Raw genomic sequence first — 14,278 nt, 5'->3', positions numbered from 1 at the left:
AAAAAAAAAAAAAAAAAGCAAAGCAAAGGACACATTTTCCAGAGTTTTCCAGAGTAGATGGGATAAAATGTGCTCTGAGCTTAAATAAATACACGTATTTCCTGGTCTTTGTCTGAAACTGAATTGAGGCTTGCACTCATAGAGAGTAGAGCTGGGGGAATTCCTGCCGGATAATGTACAGCATCAACCTAAAATATGGAATTAAAATACTTTATTGGAGTTGTTCAACAGCAGAAGGGCTTTTCATTTTGGCTATTAGGTTAGTAACGAAAAGAGCATAATAAAATTTTAGATCAAAGGTGTGATATGTAAGCTCAGCCCCCACAGGTGTATTGGCATACAGGGAGATAACAGCATGAGATCATCACAGAATCATAGAACATCCTGAGTTGAAAGGGACCTCAGGGTCATCACCTCCAGCCCCAGACCCTGCACAGCACCATCCCCAGCAGTCTTACCTTGTGCCTGGGACTGTTGTCCAAACTCTTCCTTGAACTCTGTCAGGCTTGGTGCTGTGCCACTGCCCTGGGGAGCCTGTGCCAGTGCCCAGCCTCCCCCTGGGTGAAGAACCTGTTCCTGATATCCAACTTAAAACTCTTCTGACACAACTTCATGACACTGACTCTTTTAAGGACGCTACTTTTAAAATATAGGGTTGTTTTTCTGTTTCCAGATATATCTGTGGGGTTTGCAGCAAGAATATGGATGGGGCAAATATATAAAATAGATACTATAGCTTTCATAATCTTCTCCAAGAGGCACAAGTCTTTGAGACTTGACCATTTATTTCCTCCTTAGAACTGGAAATAACACCAGCTGGAGGTACTGAACCCAGCTCAGTTGGGTTGTCTAAGGGATGAACTCTCCAGACTTAAGGTGCCATTTTCAAATTCACAGTTTTGGTTAAGTTGGCCTAAAGCAGAAGAAAACCACGCACAAATAGGATGAGCAATAAGTAAAGAGCCACTCATGAGGACGCACTGAAGAAGGAGCAGAAGTTGTTATCATGTCACTAACTAAATGAGCCACCATGTCAGGGGGATGGGAAAAGTGTAAGCATGGAAAAATCCTGGGTTTTTTTCTCATTCCCCTGTACTATTAAGGGAAATGAAATTTATTGCCTTCTTGATAATTAAGCTGGATTTCATCAAAAACGATCAATTTCTACTGCCAGTTTCTCTCAAACAGTGTTAAATCTGTAAGGCCTTGGCTATTTAGTAACACTTCAGACTACAGGAATAAAAGTTTCCTATTATTTTAGGTGGGATAATATTGTATATGACCTACCATCTACTCCTCTTGAAACAGAATATGAAAACTTGTTTATCATTTTATATAACAATCTGATTTATTTGAATATTTCTCACAGAATGCAATTTTAAATGTTTAGCCTTCTCTTTATAAGGTCTTGTGAAAAAGATATTCTGGTATGAAATGGCTCAGTTTAACAGGTAATGAAATAGTGATTTTTTTTTTTTGCCAGAGCATTCCCATTTTGACTTCTAGCAACTTTCATGAGCAGTCATTGAGGATTAAGTGAAGTCTTTGGGGAGGTCTGTCTCTACAAAGTATAAAATTGCAGCTGACAATTCTAACTTTCTAACAGAAATGTAACTTGAAATTAAAGAGATAAGATCACTGTTAGATTATGCTTTGAGCAGGATTATACTTTAGGTACCACTGGGTTTAAAACCAGAGTGGGTGACAGTGTAAACTGGGAGTATTTAACTAGCATATTGCTTAGAATATTTTAAAAACCTTTTACTTGCTCCAGGAACTTGAGTCAGCAAATCTTGTAAAAACAAACCACAAAATGTTACTGATCTTATGTCATTATCTCATCAGAGATACCTTTCTTACTTCAATTTATTCATTTTTCCCACATTGTAGGATTGCAAAATGAATGCATTAGAATGAAAGGAGAACATTGTGAAGAGGTAAGCTATCCAAGAAGATACAGTAGCCAGAATGTGAGTATGATCTGTGATTCTTTTGCTTTTTCTGTACAGAGCACACTTAGCACCGGTGCAGTTGGTTCTGGAAAGGGCCAAACCAGAATGGCATGAAATTGCAAATATGAGATAATGACTTCAGGCACACACACAGAAATATTGGAAAAAAATCACCCAGTTAATTGCAGTTAATATACTGCAAATTTTCAAATGTTCATAAAAAAAAATCAAGAGTGTAGCACGTAACTTTTCTATATACAAGGATTACATCCAAGAGATCCAACTTCTGATATGCTTAATTTATAAGCCCTGGATATTTGGACACACCACAGCAGCCTGACTGAATCTGACTCTGTCAAAAAGTGAGTGTGGAGAATTCAGAGCTGAGCTTGTCCTTGGAGTTTTGTTTCTCCCTTATTTTGACTTGAGACTTCTTGGCAGATTTAAAGCAGTTTTGTAATGTAAGCAAAGACTAAACAATGAAAATTAATTTAAAACTTACATACTTTCAGTGACATTAACTCCCTGCACTATGTAATACCATATAAACATGAGCAAATAGTCCAAACTAACTACAGCAATTGTTCCTTGGAGTATATTTTCTTAAGGATTATATAGAAAAAAGCCTGGCAAGTAAGGCCAGCAATACCATAATTTAACAGCTCATCTGTGCTGAAACTCTGGAAAGTATTATTTTCAATGTTTCAGTATTTTAATAGTGTTTTGAAATTGTTATGAAATACTTCCAGGACTGTTTAGCACAATAATTGAAATAAATTAAAGTATTTTTTATCACTATGGACTTGACCTGCCTCCCCTAGTTTCTCAGAAAATTATAACTGACAACTTTCTACATACAGTTATTGGATGGCAGTATTCCAATCATAGAAGTCCAAAATGCAAAGAGCATTTAGGTAATTTGCAAATAAAGCTAAACATCCCAGAAATTAAGACCTGGAAGAAAACTTCAGCTGGGGTAAATTGTCTTTGCTCCTGAAGTTCTCCCTGTACCTCCTCTTATTGTGTTCAATAATTAGTCCAAAGTGCCAGCTAGCAGAGTTCCATTGAACTGGAAAAAACTGGCCTGGAGATTATCACAGTAAGAGAACAAGAGTCAAACAATAAAATACTTAATTGTGTACAACAGAACGCCATCCATGAGCCTAATTTAAAATCTTACTTTCATTATATGAGCCCATAATTTGAAGGGGACAACCTGTCATCTTGCTGTCTGTCTACCCTTCCATGCAAAACCATGACAATGGGAAACCAGCAAAATTCTAGACATCCCACAGTCTTTTGCTTTTCTATTTATTAGATCAAAATCCTACTTTGGTTAGATACTTTCAAGGAGTGTTGTTTCCTCGTGGGCTTTGTTGACAGGGTTTTATAGAGTATAGTAGCTGTCTATGTTGTACCAGTAGTAATGATAGATAGGTCTTCTAGTGGAGAGACATTTTGTAATATCTTCTAAATTTTTTGCTCTTTACCCTCACTTCATGGTTTGAATTGTTTCAAATGACTAAAATTCATCCTCAGATATCAGTTGTTGAGAAGAGGTTTAGCCAGTTAGTTACTCTTTAAAATCTGAGACTATGTGCCTCTCTTTGGTACTGAATAACAGAGAATTCATCAAAATGTAATAAATTGTATGTTCAGTTTCTTGTGCAGACTTGTGCAAATTTATGTCAAATCAGATGACTGCTCATAGGAACTTTATGTTTTCTGTAAAAACCTGAAACTTTAAAGAATGACTATTGCTGATTAAATTTATTCATTTTATGTAAGTGTAATTTTCAGTATTTGTCTAATAGAGACAATGCCTCTCTTGATTCCCATATCTTGGATTCCCTTAAAACAAGGATTAAATGATTCTTGGGAACTCACATGTCAGTGAACAAAGCTCAGTAGTATTACCTTAAGGGAATTTATTATCAACAGACACTGATACCCCTCTAAAACTGTTGATGTTAGATGAAATGCTATGGAACACAAAGTAATTTCTCTCTGTACATAGTAAGACACACAAACTGAAGCCCTGGCTTCAGACATGCTGGTACCAATTCACCCAATAATACATCAGCTGACCTTCTCCATTTCCTCTCTGCTAATTGCACAGCCACTCTCTAAATTACTTAGTTGGTGTTGTGAAACTAACATCTCTTTATCTAATTCCGTGGAAATGTGGAAATTCATTTCATCTTAACGTCATGAGGATAGAGTGGCTTCTTTTGAGAGCAAAGTATGAGACAGCAGCAATCTGAAGACTTCCTTGCTTTTCCCAACTCTTCCACTCTCCCATGGAGTGGCCTGTGCCAAATATTTGCTTTGTTTTTCATCTTTAAATTGAAACTCATAGTGGCTGCTGTTAACATAACTGATTTCATTAATATACCTCTGTGAGATATGCTAATGAAAATCTCTTGGGGTGAAATAGTTGTGACTCTTTGTTATGTGCCTAACTGAAATCTTAAAATCAAAGACTACAGTTCTCAGTTGTTACAGCTGGGGCTTTATTTAGCAGCCTGTTGCTGTTTTGAGCTTTATTAGGGTGTTGAGTACTGTCAAGAACAGTTGTACCATTTTGTTGCTGATGTTATAACCTATTGGGGTTGTTTCTGGTGGCAATCCCTGATCTTTTATATGTTTTTTAGAAACCATGTCATGGCTGTACCTCGGAAAAGTCTCAGATGACCAGTACCTTAGAACATGTGATGGATTTTGACTTTGACTGAGGTTGGTCTAATATGCAGAGGTTTGCTCAAAGGAGAACATCAATAGTACCAACATTTGTTGGTGTTAATATAATCCAGAAAAAGTGTTCTCCTGGGCCATGGGTGATGCAGTTTACTTGGTGTGAAGTTCTAGCACATAATATACCCGCAGCATAAGGGTATGCAGGGCTATTCACTTGCAGGTCTAGCTTAAATCCTGAACTGTGTTTTCCTAGCAAATTAATATTCACAGGGTGAAGGGACAAAAGGGCTGTACAACATCATGTATAGCGTGGAAAAGAAACAAACACCTTTTAAAAATATCTATGTTCCTCTTTGATGGGGGTGCATTCATTCCTCACAGCACTTATGAATCCATTATGATAAGACACAAAAAGGAAAAGGATCAGCTTCAGTTGTTCAGAGAGCATTGATCTAACTTCTGCCTTCAATTTGTAGTAGTTAGAGGGCCAGATGTGAGGGGAGAGGAGATGCAGCTGAGCTGTGACAGTCTGAGAAGTGCCAACATGAGTAGCAGCATGCACGGTGAACCATTTGGGTGGAATGAGTGCACCATGACTCATCCCAGACATCAGTAATATCGCAGGGCGTCAGAAGGATTGTTATGAGAACTTATGTTACACTGGACAAATGATTTACACATATTTCTTTGAAGCAGTTTCCCTAAATTGTATACAGAACTCCCATAGAAATTTCTGGAGCAGAAATCCCTTTTGCACCCTGGAAGCCCATAGAAACTTTACCATGATTATGGAATTGGACCTGAGGATTTACAGGGACAATGTGCTTTATTCATCCCATTCCTCAGAGAGCCTTGAACACTGTACAGAGCTCACAGCCATCACCTGGGAGGTCTCATTTTCTCTCTTCTGAGGAAGGTGGTAGGACAGGCTGCCTGGATGCCCATGAAGGCATCAGGACCAGCTGCATTGCATCTCACAGGCAGGTCAGGTAGATGGTACTGCAAATATTCAGGAAGTTCAAACACTTTGACTTTGCACTTCAAAACAGTGAAAAGTGGTCACCCCAAAACAATTTAAAAGATACCTTGAGATGTGTTTCAATAATAATGTGACCTAAATACAAGAATTTCATCATTGAAGACCTGTGGAGTCTTCCAGAGATTAATTAAGCAACATGTAATATATGACCTTTGCAGAAGCTCTGCAGGGGCAGCAGGAGCACCTTGTTTGCCTTTGTTCCCATCTATGGCTGGTGAATGGTATTTCAGAAATCACTGATAGTACAACAAGGTGCTCAGAAGTAAATTTCATCCTTATATTATTTAGTTCAAATCAGTATGATCTGAACAGAGCTAGACCATTACTTTCCATATATGCTTTTTCTAATTGTTTTATTTAATTTCACTTGTTAGGACAAAAAAGACTTGGTAAGGTCTAACCTAAGATAAACCTAAACCTATTTGCAAATTTGACACTAGCTACAGATAAGCTTTTCCAAATTCATCATTTTACAAGTGGATTTGCTATTTAAGTTAAGATCTTTGTCAAATTAGTGAAAGAACAGAACAGAGTATTCTTCAGGAAAAAAGAATGAGGTAACTGTAAATTGATGTGGTTTTGTTTTGGATGAGAAAAGGTACATACAGATAGCAGGAAATGGCAGAGCACACCAACTGTTTTGCTTCAAGGGCAGTGTGTTGAGCATATGAGATTACAGGGGAGAAAAGGATGGAGACTAGAATTAGAAGAGGCAGATTCTTTTATTATCACGGATTAGCAAGCCTCATTCAAATATAGGGAAAAATATTTTGGTGTACTTTTGTCCAAACTATTAACGCAGTCATATTAAGATACGTAAATTATTTCTTAATTGAAAAACAATTGTATTAATAAATCAGTGTTACTAATAAAATAGCCAGCTCCAGAGAAGTTCTTGCCTAAAACTTTCAACATCCCAAATAATGCATGATTAAGTACAAGTGGACAGACACTCGTGTTTTTGTTTCTCCTAAATGATAAAATTACATCTGCAATGAGCAAGCATTTTGTTAAAGCCTCCTTTTTTGTCTCTCCTGAAACTTCCAGGGAGACAATGAGATGATACTGATCTGCAGGGACAGTGATCTGTCAAGCAGTTAGCTAAATGTAGTGGAGAGAAATGATATTATAAAGGCAACTCAGCACTGTTCAAACATGAGGACTATTGGCTGTACATTTGAGTAAATCTATGCAAAATAAAAGCTTAGAAAAACAAAACTCTTTGATCTCGATATGTTTCATGCAGAAATCCACTCCAAAATGGGAGTCAAGAGTTCATAGCAAATTCTTCCTCATTTACTCTGGCAATTTAACTAGCAGATGCTGAATCGAGCTCAGCCCAGGACCAGATGGTATTCATCCAGAACTTCTAAAGGAAATAGTAAAATTATTAACTATGATGTGCAATCTATTGTTTAGAACTGCGTTGTTGCCAGGGGGAAAAAAATTGTATCAATGTGATGCCAATGTTTAAAAAGGACTCCAGGGGAACTAACCCCTTGGAATTGTGAGCCAGTCTGTAAGCCTGGTGTTCAAAGGAAAACTGATGAGGACTCTAATAACAGATAAAAATCTCTGGGCAAATTTGTAGAGGAAAGTTGCACCTTATACATTCGGAGTCCTGAGCAAGTGAACAAGGGGATCCAGTTAGTTTTAAACACTAACTCCACAGTTTCTGGGACTTGCACAGAGTATGATTCCTCATACATTCTGCCCTTGCTTTTGGTTGAAATTAGTACCTTCTGGAGTTAGTCATGGCTCAGTACTTATTCCTCAGCTCTTCAAGCCTGTGCTGCCCCTGCTGTCTCCCACCGCTGTGATCCAGCCCCTTGGCTGCCTGCACAGCACACAGTGTGAGCTGTGGCCAGTGCAGCCTGGTTCAGTTTGCCTTTTTGCCGACTCTGTGAAGCCTCCTGGCCTCATTGGCTTCATCCATCTTGCATGTGCTTAGCAAGCATGTCCTGACACTGAAGTGGGCCCATGCCTTGGGCTGGGGCTCAGTGAAGGGCTCCTGCTGTCCTGGGGAAGCTGGTCCTGCACCCTGTTCCACATACCTTTGAGACTGATAGGAGAGACCTGCACTGGCTTCACAGTGTTAATCGCAGCCCTGGCCAGGCTCTCGCAGCCTGAGAGCAAGGTGGTCAGTGGGACCATGCAGGGGTGTGGGCCACTGATGCCCAGCTGCATCCAGGACTCCCAGAGGTACAAAGGATAATTGAGAAATTAGAACTTTCAATCTAACTTTTCAATCTACTTTCCTACATTCCTATTTCCATTATATGTACTATAAAGCAAAGCTGGCAAGACTGGAAGAGAAAGCCAGGCTTTCCAGTCTGTGTATATCAGCTTTGAGGGGTCAGGATTTGTTATAAAGAATCTGTTACTGTTCTGCTTTTGAGTAAAAGGGATTTAAAATGTGAAATTAGTTTTTCATTCAGTTATGGTAAAGATTAATTTCTAATATTAATTTGAATTTCTGGCATAAACAATATACTGGAAAGTAAAGTATATACATAAACTATATACTGGAAAGTAAAAGCCCATGGCTTTGTGGATACACCAGTGAGGATGATGCTTATTAAAAAAGCAGAATTTCTAAGCCATAAAGATCTTTGTGTTTTCCACTGATGTGTAACTAATGTGGCACAGTTTATCAGGTTTATCGAGTTTATCAGGTCATATACAAGTTCTTGCACAGAGAAAATGTACAGACTTCTGCTTATATTAACTGACAATTCTAATTAACTTTCATAAGTTTTGATCCACTAAGTGAAATTAGTGAGTTTTTCTGTTGACTTGCTGGGGTTTGGATCAGGCACGTACAGCACTTTCATATGAAACTAGCACTTTGCCAATTGAGATAAATGTAGCTGCTTTTATTTTTCTGAGTCTACCCTATCTTCAGTTTACTCTGAAAAATATGAAGACAAGAATAATTTCCATGTAAGGAATGCAGAATCCTCACTATGGTTTTCTCTTCTCTTCTCTGCCCTTTTATTAAGCAAGTCTTACCATTTTAAATGTTAGTTGAAAGACAGATTTATCACTCTCCTCACTCACTGGGCCTCATTTATAGGCTGTGACCTAACAGGCTGACTCTGAGAAATAATGCAGAGACATGACTAGAAGCAATCTTGCAAGGGGTTAATGCTGTAATCTTTTTCTAGCCTGTTTATAATCCCAACAGTAGTGCAGTAACAGAAGAGGGTGGATCTAAGTACCCAGGGGGATGTGTCAGTGTGTGTGTGTGTGTATGTGTGTGTGTGAGTGTGTGCATACATGTGAGTGTGTGTGCACACGCTTTGCTTTCCCAAACGGCCGTGGTGCCTCTGGAATAAATCGTGCTCAGCCAGCACAGGACTCTGTGTGCTGGGTGCTCCTGCTGGAGAGTCAGAACAGCTCCCTTGCACAGCTGCCTCTCTTGCATTTCTTCTGAAGACCTCGTTCAGAAACCATTTGTTTACTGCAAGCATGGGCAGATAGTTACAAACCCACCTTCTCCTTCATCAGAGATAACCTGTGGATCCTGAAGAATGGAAATAGTTGATGCCAGTAGTTTCCTTGGGAATGGTACCAACATTACTGATTTCCTCTGTGATATCATCTTGGAAAACGACACTTTTTTCTGTGTGGATGATGCACCTTATCCTTCTAAAGGTATGTGTGGAAAATTGATTTTTTCCAGGCAGTTTTACTTCTAGCTGGATGCAGAGATACTATAGAAAGAAAGTGCTATGCAAGGCATTTTCTCTGAGAGAGTGCAAAATCAACTGCTTGCTTTTAAGTTAGTATAAGAAACAGGCAGCAAAAAATGTAATATGTGCTGGTTTTCTGAGTTCAAAATTGAACTAGGAAAAAATCTGGATATAATGGAACGCTAAAACAGTAGCACTTTGGAGCACAAAATGCAAACATCTCTGCCAAGAACTTGGAGTAGCATGATTTTTATTCAATTCAATAACAATTGAGTGATCAGATCTGATACCTTGTATGAAAGTGATTTAATATGAAATCATAGCACTCCGAAGCTGAAAAAAAATCCATATATTAAAGTGTCTTTTGATTGCTTGATCTTTTCTTACTTCTGCATAAAATAGGATCTCCCATGGTGAGTAAGTGGTGCACAGTCAGCAGCATGAGAAGCACATGCTTTAAGAAGTTGTATTTGACTCTCCAAATGTACGTTGTATTGCTTATATTGTAGATTAATGCTATGCAATTTAGGTAGATCAGAATGCATTTAAGAATTTCAGCAGTTTCACTGATTTTGTGTTGGTGTAAAGACATAAATCTTCATAAAACTGAATGCAGAAAGGCTTTAACCTTCTGATTAAAGATTGAAATATATAATATTAATCTGAGTTGAATACTGTGTAACTGATCTTTTCTTGTGACAATTTTCAGATTTGCATCAGATAATACGGATTCTGCTGTATTGCTTGATATTTCTGCTCAGCATTTTGGGGAACATTCTGGTGATTACGGTGCTGATAAGAAACAAGCGGATGAGAACAGTCACCAACACCTTTCTGCTGTCACTAGCAGTCAGCGACCTGATGCTCTGCCTTTTCTGCATGCCTTTCACCCTCATTCCCAACCTGCTAAAAGATTTTATTTTTGGAAGTGCTGTTTGCAAAACTGCCACTTATTTCATGGGTAAGTCTGGGAAGTTTATACTTATTTTGAAGACTGACTAATGAGACAGGTGAGAAGGTATTTAAAGATCTATAAGAGGCTGATTGTTTCCATCCACCATTGAAGTTACCAGTATTATGAAGAAACAGCTTTGTAGTGCAAATCTTCATGGTTCTGGTGTCCTTGGTCTGATCCAGCAAAACACAGAGGCACACACACTTAACTTTAATGACATACAGAAGTGTTTTGCTGGATATGTAGATGTTGGATGATCAAACTTTAATGAGGAACCCAGTACATGCACTTGCTCAGCTGTCACTGACAACATTCTTATCAGTGTTCAGATCACCCACCACAAATGATGGGCTTGTACACCCTCAGTAAGGGCAGATTTTACCCACAGATTTTTGGGTAAAAAAGATACATAAAAAAGAAAAGAGAAATAGGCCAAAGCAGGTGTGATGTGCAGAGCTGGAAGTTGGAGCAAGTACTCTTTGCGGACGGACCAGGTGTGATCAGAGCTCCCCAGAAAACCATAAAACACAGATATAGATTTTACAGCCTGACTTTAATAAGCATCACTTTTGTGTGCCTTCCCATACTCTTTATGGTTGTGGAACCAGGATCTAGGAGTTTCAAAATGTCTGGGTTATGTATGTGTAAGTGATTTTTTGTCTCGCTTTAATATTTCCTCTGCATTTGCCTGTTTCTTAACCACAAAAAAAAACCCAAACAAACAAAACAAAACAAAACCGAAAAAGAAAAGAAAAAGAAAAAGAAAAAGAAAAAGAAAAAGAAAAAGAAAAAGAAAAAGAAAAAGAAAAAGAAAAAGAAAAAGAAAAAGAAAAAGAAAAAAGGAGAACATTATGTAAAGTTTTTGCTGCTTTGGGAGACTCTTAGTTGATTACTGGAACCTCAGGTCCCCTTTCAACCCATGCCCTTGAGAACTTTGATGTAATGTGAAAGTACACATGTAAAGTGTACGAATGGGAAATCAACATCTTTTTGTAGATAAAACCAATAAAACTAAAGGCCATGTTTAAACAATTATAATGAATTGCTGGCAAAAATACCCTAAAACATTACTGAAGCATTGTCATCTTCCTCTTATTGCACACAGTGTAAATTACTTTATGAAAAAAATCCAGTGAAATAGACCAGCATAAAGTTTCTCATTATGAAGCTGTTTTAAGAGTCAAAAAGAGAAGATTTCCCACTAAATGTCCAGGTAACAGAGGCATCACCTGACAAACAGACCCTGACAACCATTGCATCAACTATGCTCAATTTTCATTTTAAGATATAGAAAGACAAATTTTCAATTACAGATGATTTCTGTAAAACAAACCATAACAATATTGGCATTTTATAGTCTGACACGTATTCACAAAGACAAATAAAAGCTCATTCACTGAAAGAAAAATTTGTGGCAAAGTTAAGACAAAGTATTGATAATTTTACAGTGGTGAACTTGGGCACCTCAATGACAGAAACACAGACAACCACCATATATTTTATAAAATATGAACAGAAGGAATTAAGGATACTTGAAGGACAAAGATTCTGCTTCGTGACTTTGTTTCTCCTTGTTTGTCACTCCATTAGAATTTAATTAAAAAGTTGTAATAGATTTAACTCTCTTGAATGAGAACATCAAATCACAAGTCAAGCAGGACACTCATAAAAATTAAAACAATAAAAAAGGGACTGTGAACAGCTGTGTTAAGAGAGTAATTAACTGATTTCAAATGCTTTGTTTGAATTTCAGTGCAATTAGTGAACAAACTGCAGTAGCGAAGAGAATAATTAAGAGTAAAATTGTCTTAATTTCCTGTTACCAGAATTTTATGATTTGACAGAGTATTTTTTCTTGGACTTTTGGAGTAAGGGAAGTGCAGAGCAGGAATATCAGTCTGGAGCAATCTGGAGAGCCAGACCCACTGCCCACGCATTCTTCACTGACTTCATCAGACTGATGTTTATAAATCCTTTTGCTTATAAGTAGTTTGCTATATTTTTAATTTTTTGTATGCATACAGCAAGCTAGCAGGACCATTTGAACATAACATAACCTTTAAAACAAGAAGATAACCTTTTTCTTTATTTTATATGCATAGGTGTCTCTGTCAGTGTCTCTACCTTCAACCTGGTTGCCATATCCTTGGAGAGATACAGTGCCATTTGCAAACCACTGCAGTCCAGGGTCTGGCAGACGAAATCTCATGCCCTGAGAGTGATTGCTGCGACCTGGTGTGTGTCCTTTATTATCATGTCACCATACCCAATCTACAGCAAACTGGTACCTTTCACCAAGTACAACAACACCACAGCCAATATGTGCCGGCTCCTTTGGCCAAGCGATGTCATTCAGCAGTCTTGGTAAGAACAACTGGCTGTTAGCAAATGTGCAATTATCTGCTGGTAGCAATAAGCCTATGGAAAATCAAGTATTAACCTCCAGCAAATGTTTACACTCTATTATTCTTATTTAAGATGTAAGAAAAGCCCAACATTTTTAAGCTGCTTACATTTTGACATTTGAATGACTTTTCCCATGTCATGGGAAAGACTGCCCAACATGGCAATGATTCTCACACCATGGTCTGCTAAGCTCCAGCTGTCACTGTAAAGAAAGCATCTGTCACTTGTAGCAGGAATATTGCTTTCACTCATTTACACATAAACTTCAACATTCTCAGATAAATCCTTGATTAATCGTTGAGAAATGCAGACACACCCCTCTGTGTGCTGCCTTGCCTGTTAATTTGTTTGAAGGTTCTCCATAGCAGAGAAGTAGAATATGAAGCTGCAAATGTCTTATTTGAGAATCCTTTTGGTTGCTTATGGAGAATAGGGGCAGAGAGAAGTGGGGAGAGACAAGCTCCCAGGCCTACACATCCAGGCAGGGTAAAGAGCAGCACTCTCAAACAGCAATAGTAATTAAACATGATGTCCTTGCACGTTGACTAAACACTGACTGGCACTGAGAAAGTGTAAGATTTTGTTTTTTATACTGAAGGTCAGTTGGAACTGGGAAAAAGATTAAAGTCTGCTCCATTTTGGTATGGTATATCCACAAAGAGTAACTGTGTGTTAATGATTTCAGCAGTAATCTCAGGAATTTGGCAGCATGAGGAGGAAGGCTACAGGACAAAATTCTCTTCTCTGTGGTTTCCTTACAGATTCCCAGCACCAAAGCCACAGGGATCAGGAGAGGCATAAGCTCGTGGATGCATTTAAACATCATTATTTCCCGAGCTTGTCACTGCATCAGAGAAGCTGACTAGGAGAGTAGCCTATGTGAAACCACATAAAAGCTGCTTCCTTTACCAAAGAGATTGCCAGTCCTGAAGTCCCTCCTCAGGAGCTCTTCGTGGCTCCAGGGATGAAGACCCAGGTTGTGGCTGCTCTGTTTTTGCCCACATGTACCAAGGCCCTCTGGAAGTCAGATCTCTCTGAAGCACAATAATAGAATATTTTTGCATTGGAAAAGACCTCTAAGATCACTGAGTCCAATCATTAAAATATTTTTAATTTACCAAGAACCCCTTTAAGAATCAGCAGATGCTCATTTAGCTTCTGCAAGGCAATTTTTGCATTGACCAAAACTACAGGGCATCCAATGCTCATCTGGTTACAGCAGGGAGTCCCACTCATGGGCAGAGAGAATTTCTGCCCCCTTTAACTACTGGGGGAGTGCCCATCTCCTCTGGGCTGCATAGGTAGGATGAAAGACAGTTTTTGGCCATTATAGTCTTTTTCCTGCTGTACCTTTCTGAGGGAAGCAGGAGAAGAAGTAGGAAGTTTCAAATTTCTGAGATGTCAAAATGGTATTTTGAACTGACATGAAAAAAATTCAAAAAATCTTGAAATCCTTTTTCTAGTTTTTTGCCATTCCCTATTCTCAGTGTATGTTTTGATTCCTTAGGTACACTTTCCTGCTCCTCACACTCTT

At 38.3% G+C, this 14,278-nt stretch overlaps 1 protein-coding gene across 1 annotated transcript in view; it reads left to right on the top strand.

The window, feature by feature from the left end:
* The first annotated feature begins 9,183 nt into the window (after window positions 1–9,183).
* The window catches only part of CCKAR (cholecystokinin A receptor), a 6,562-nt gene continuing 1,467 nt past the window's right edge, over window positions 9,184–14,278 (top strand). The window contains 5 exon segments of the mRNA XM_005415446.2: window positions 9,184–9,345; window positions 10,093–10,344; window positions 12,441–12,702; window positions 14,252–14,276; window position 14,278. The exon segment at window position 14,278 is cut by the window's right edge and continues 102 nt beyond it. Coding sequence (XP_005415503.1) covers window positions 9,222–9,345; window positions 10,093–10,344; window positions 12,441–12,702; window positions 14,252–14,276; window position 14,278 — 664 coding nt within the window. The 5' untranslated portion in view covers window positions 9,184–9,221.

The sequence above is a fragment of the Geospiza fortis genome, unplaced genomic scaffold (genome assembly GCF_000277835.1).
Source record: "Geospiza fortis unplaced genomic scaffold, GeoFor_1.0 scaffold40, whole genome shotgun sequence".
NCBI lineage: Eukaryota > Metazoa > Chordata > Aves > Passeriformes > Thraupidae > Geospiza > Geospiza fortis.
The sequence above is the reverse complement of the archived record's forward strand: the minus strand, read 5'-3'. Positions and strand labels throughout refer to the sequence as shown.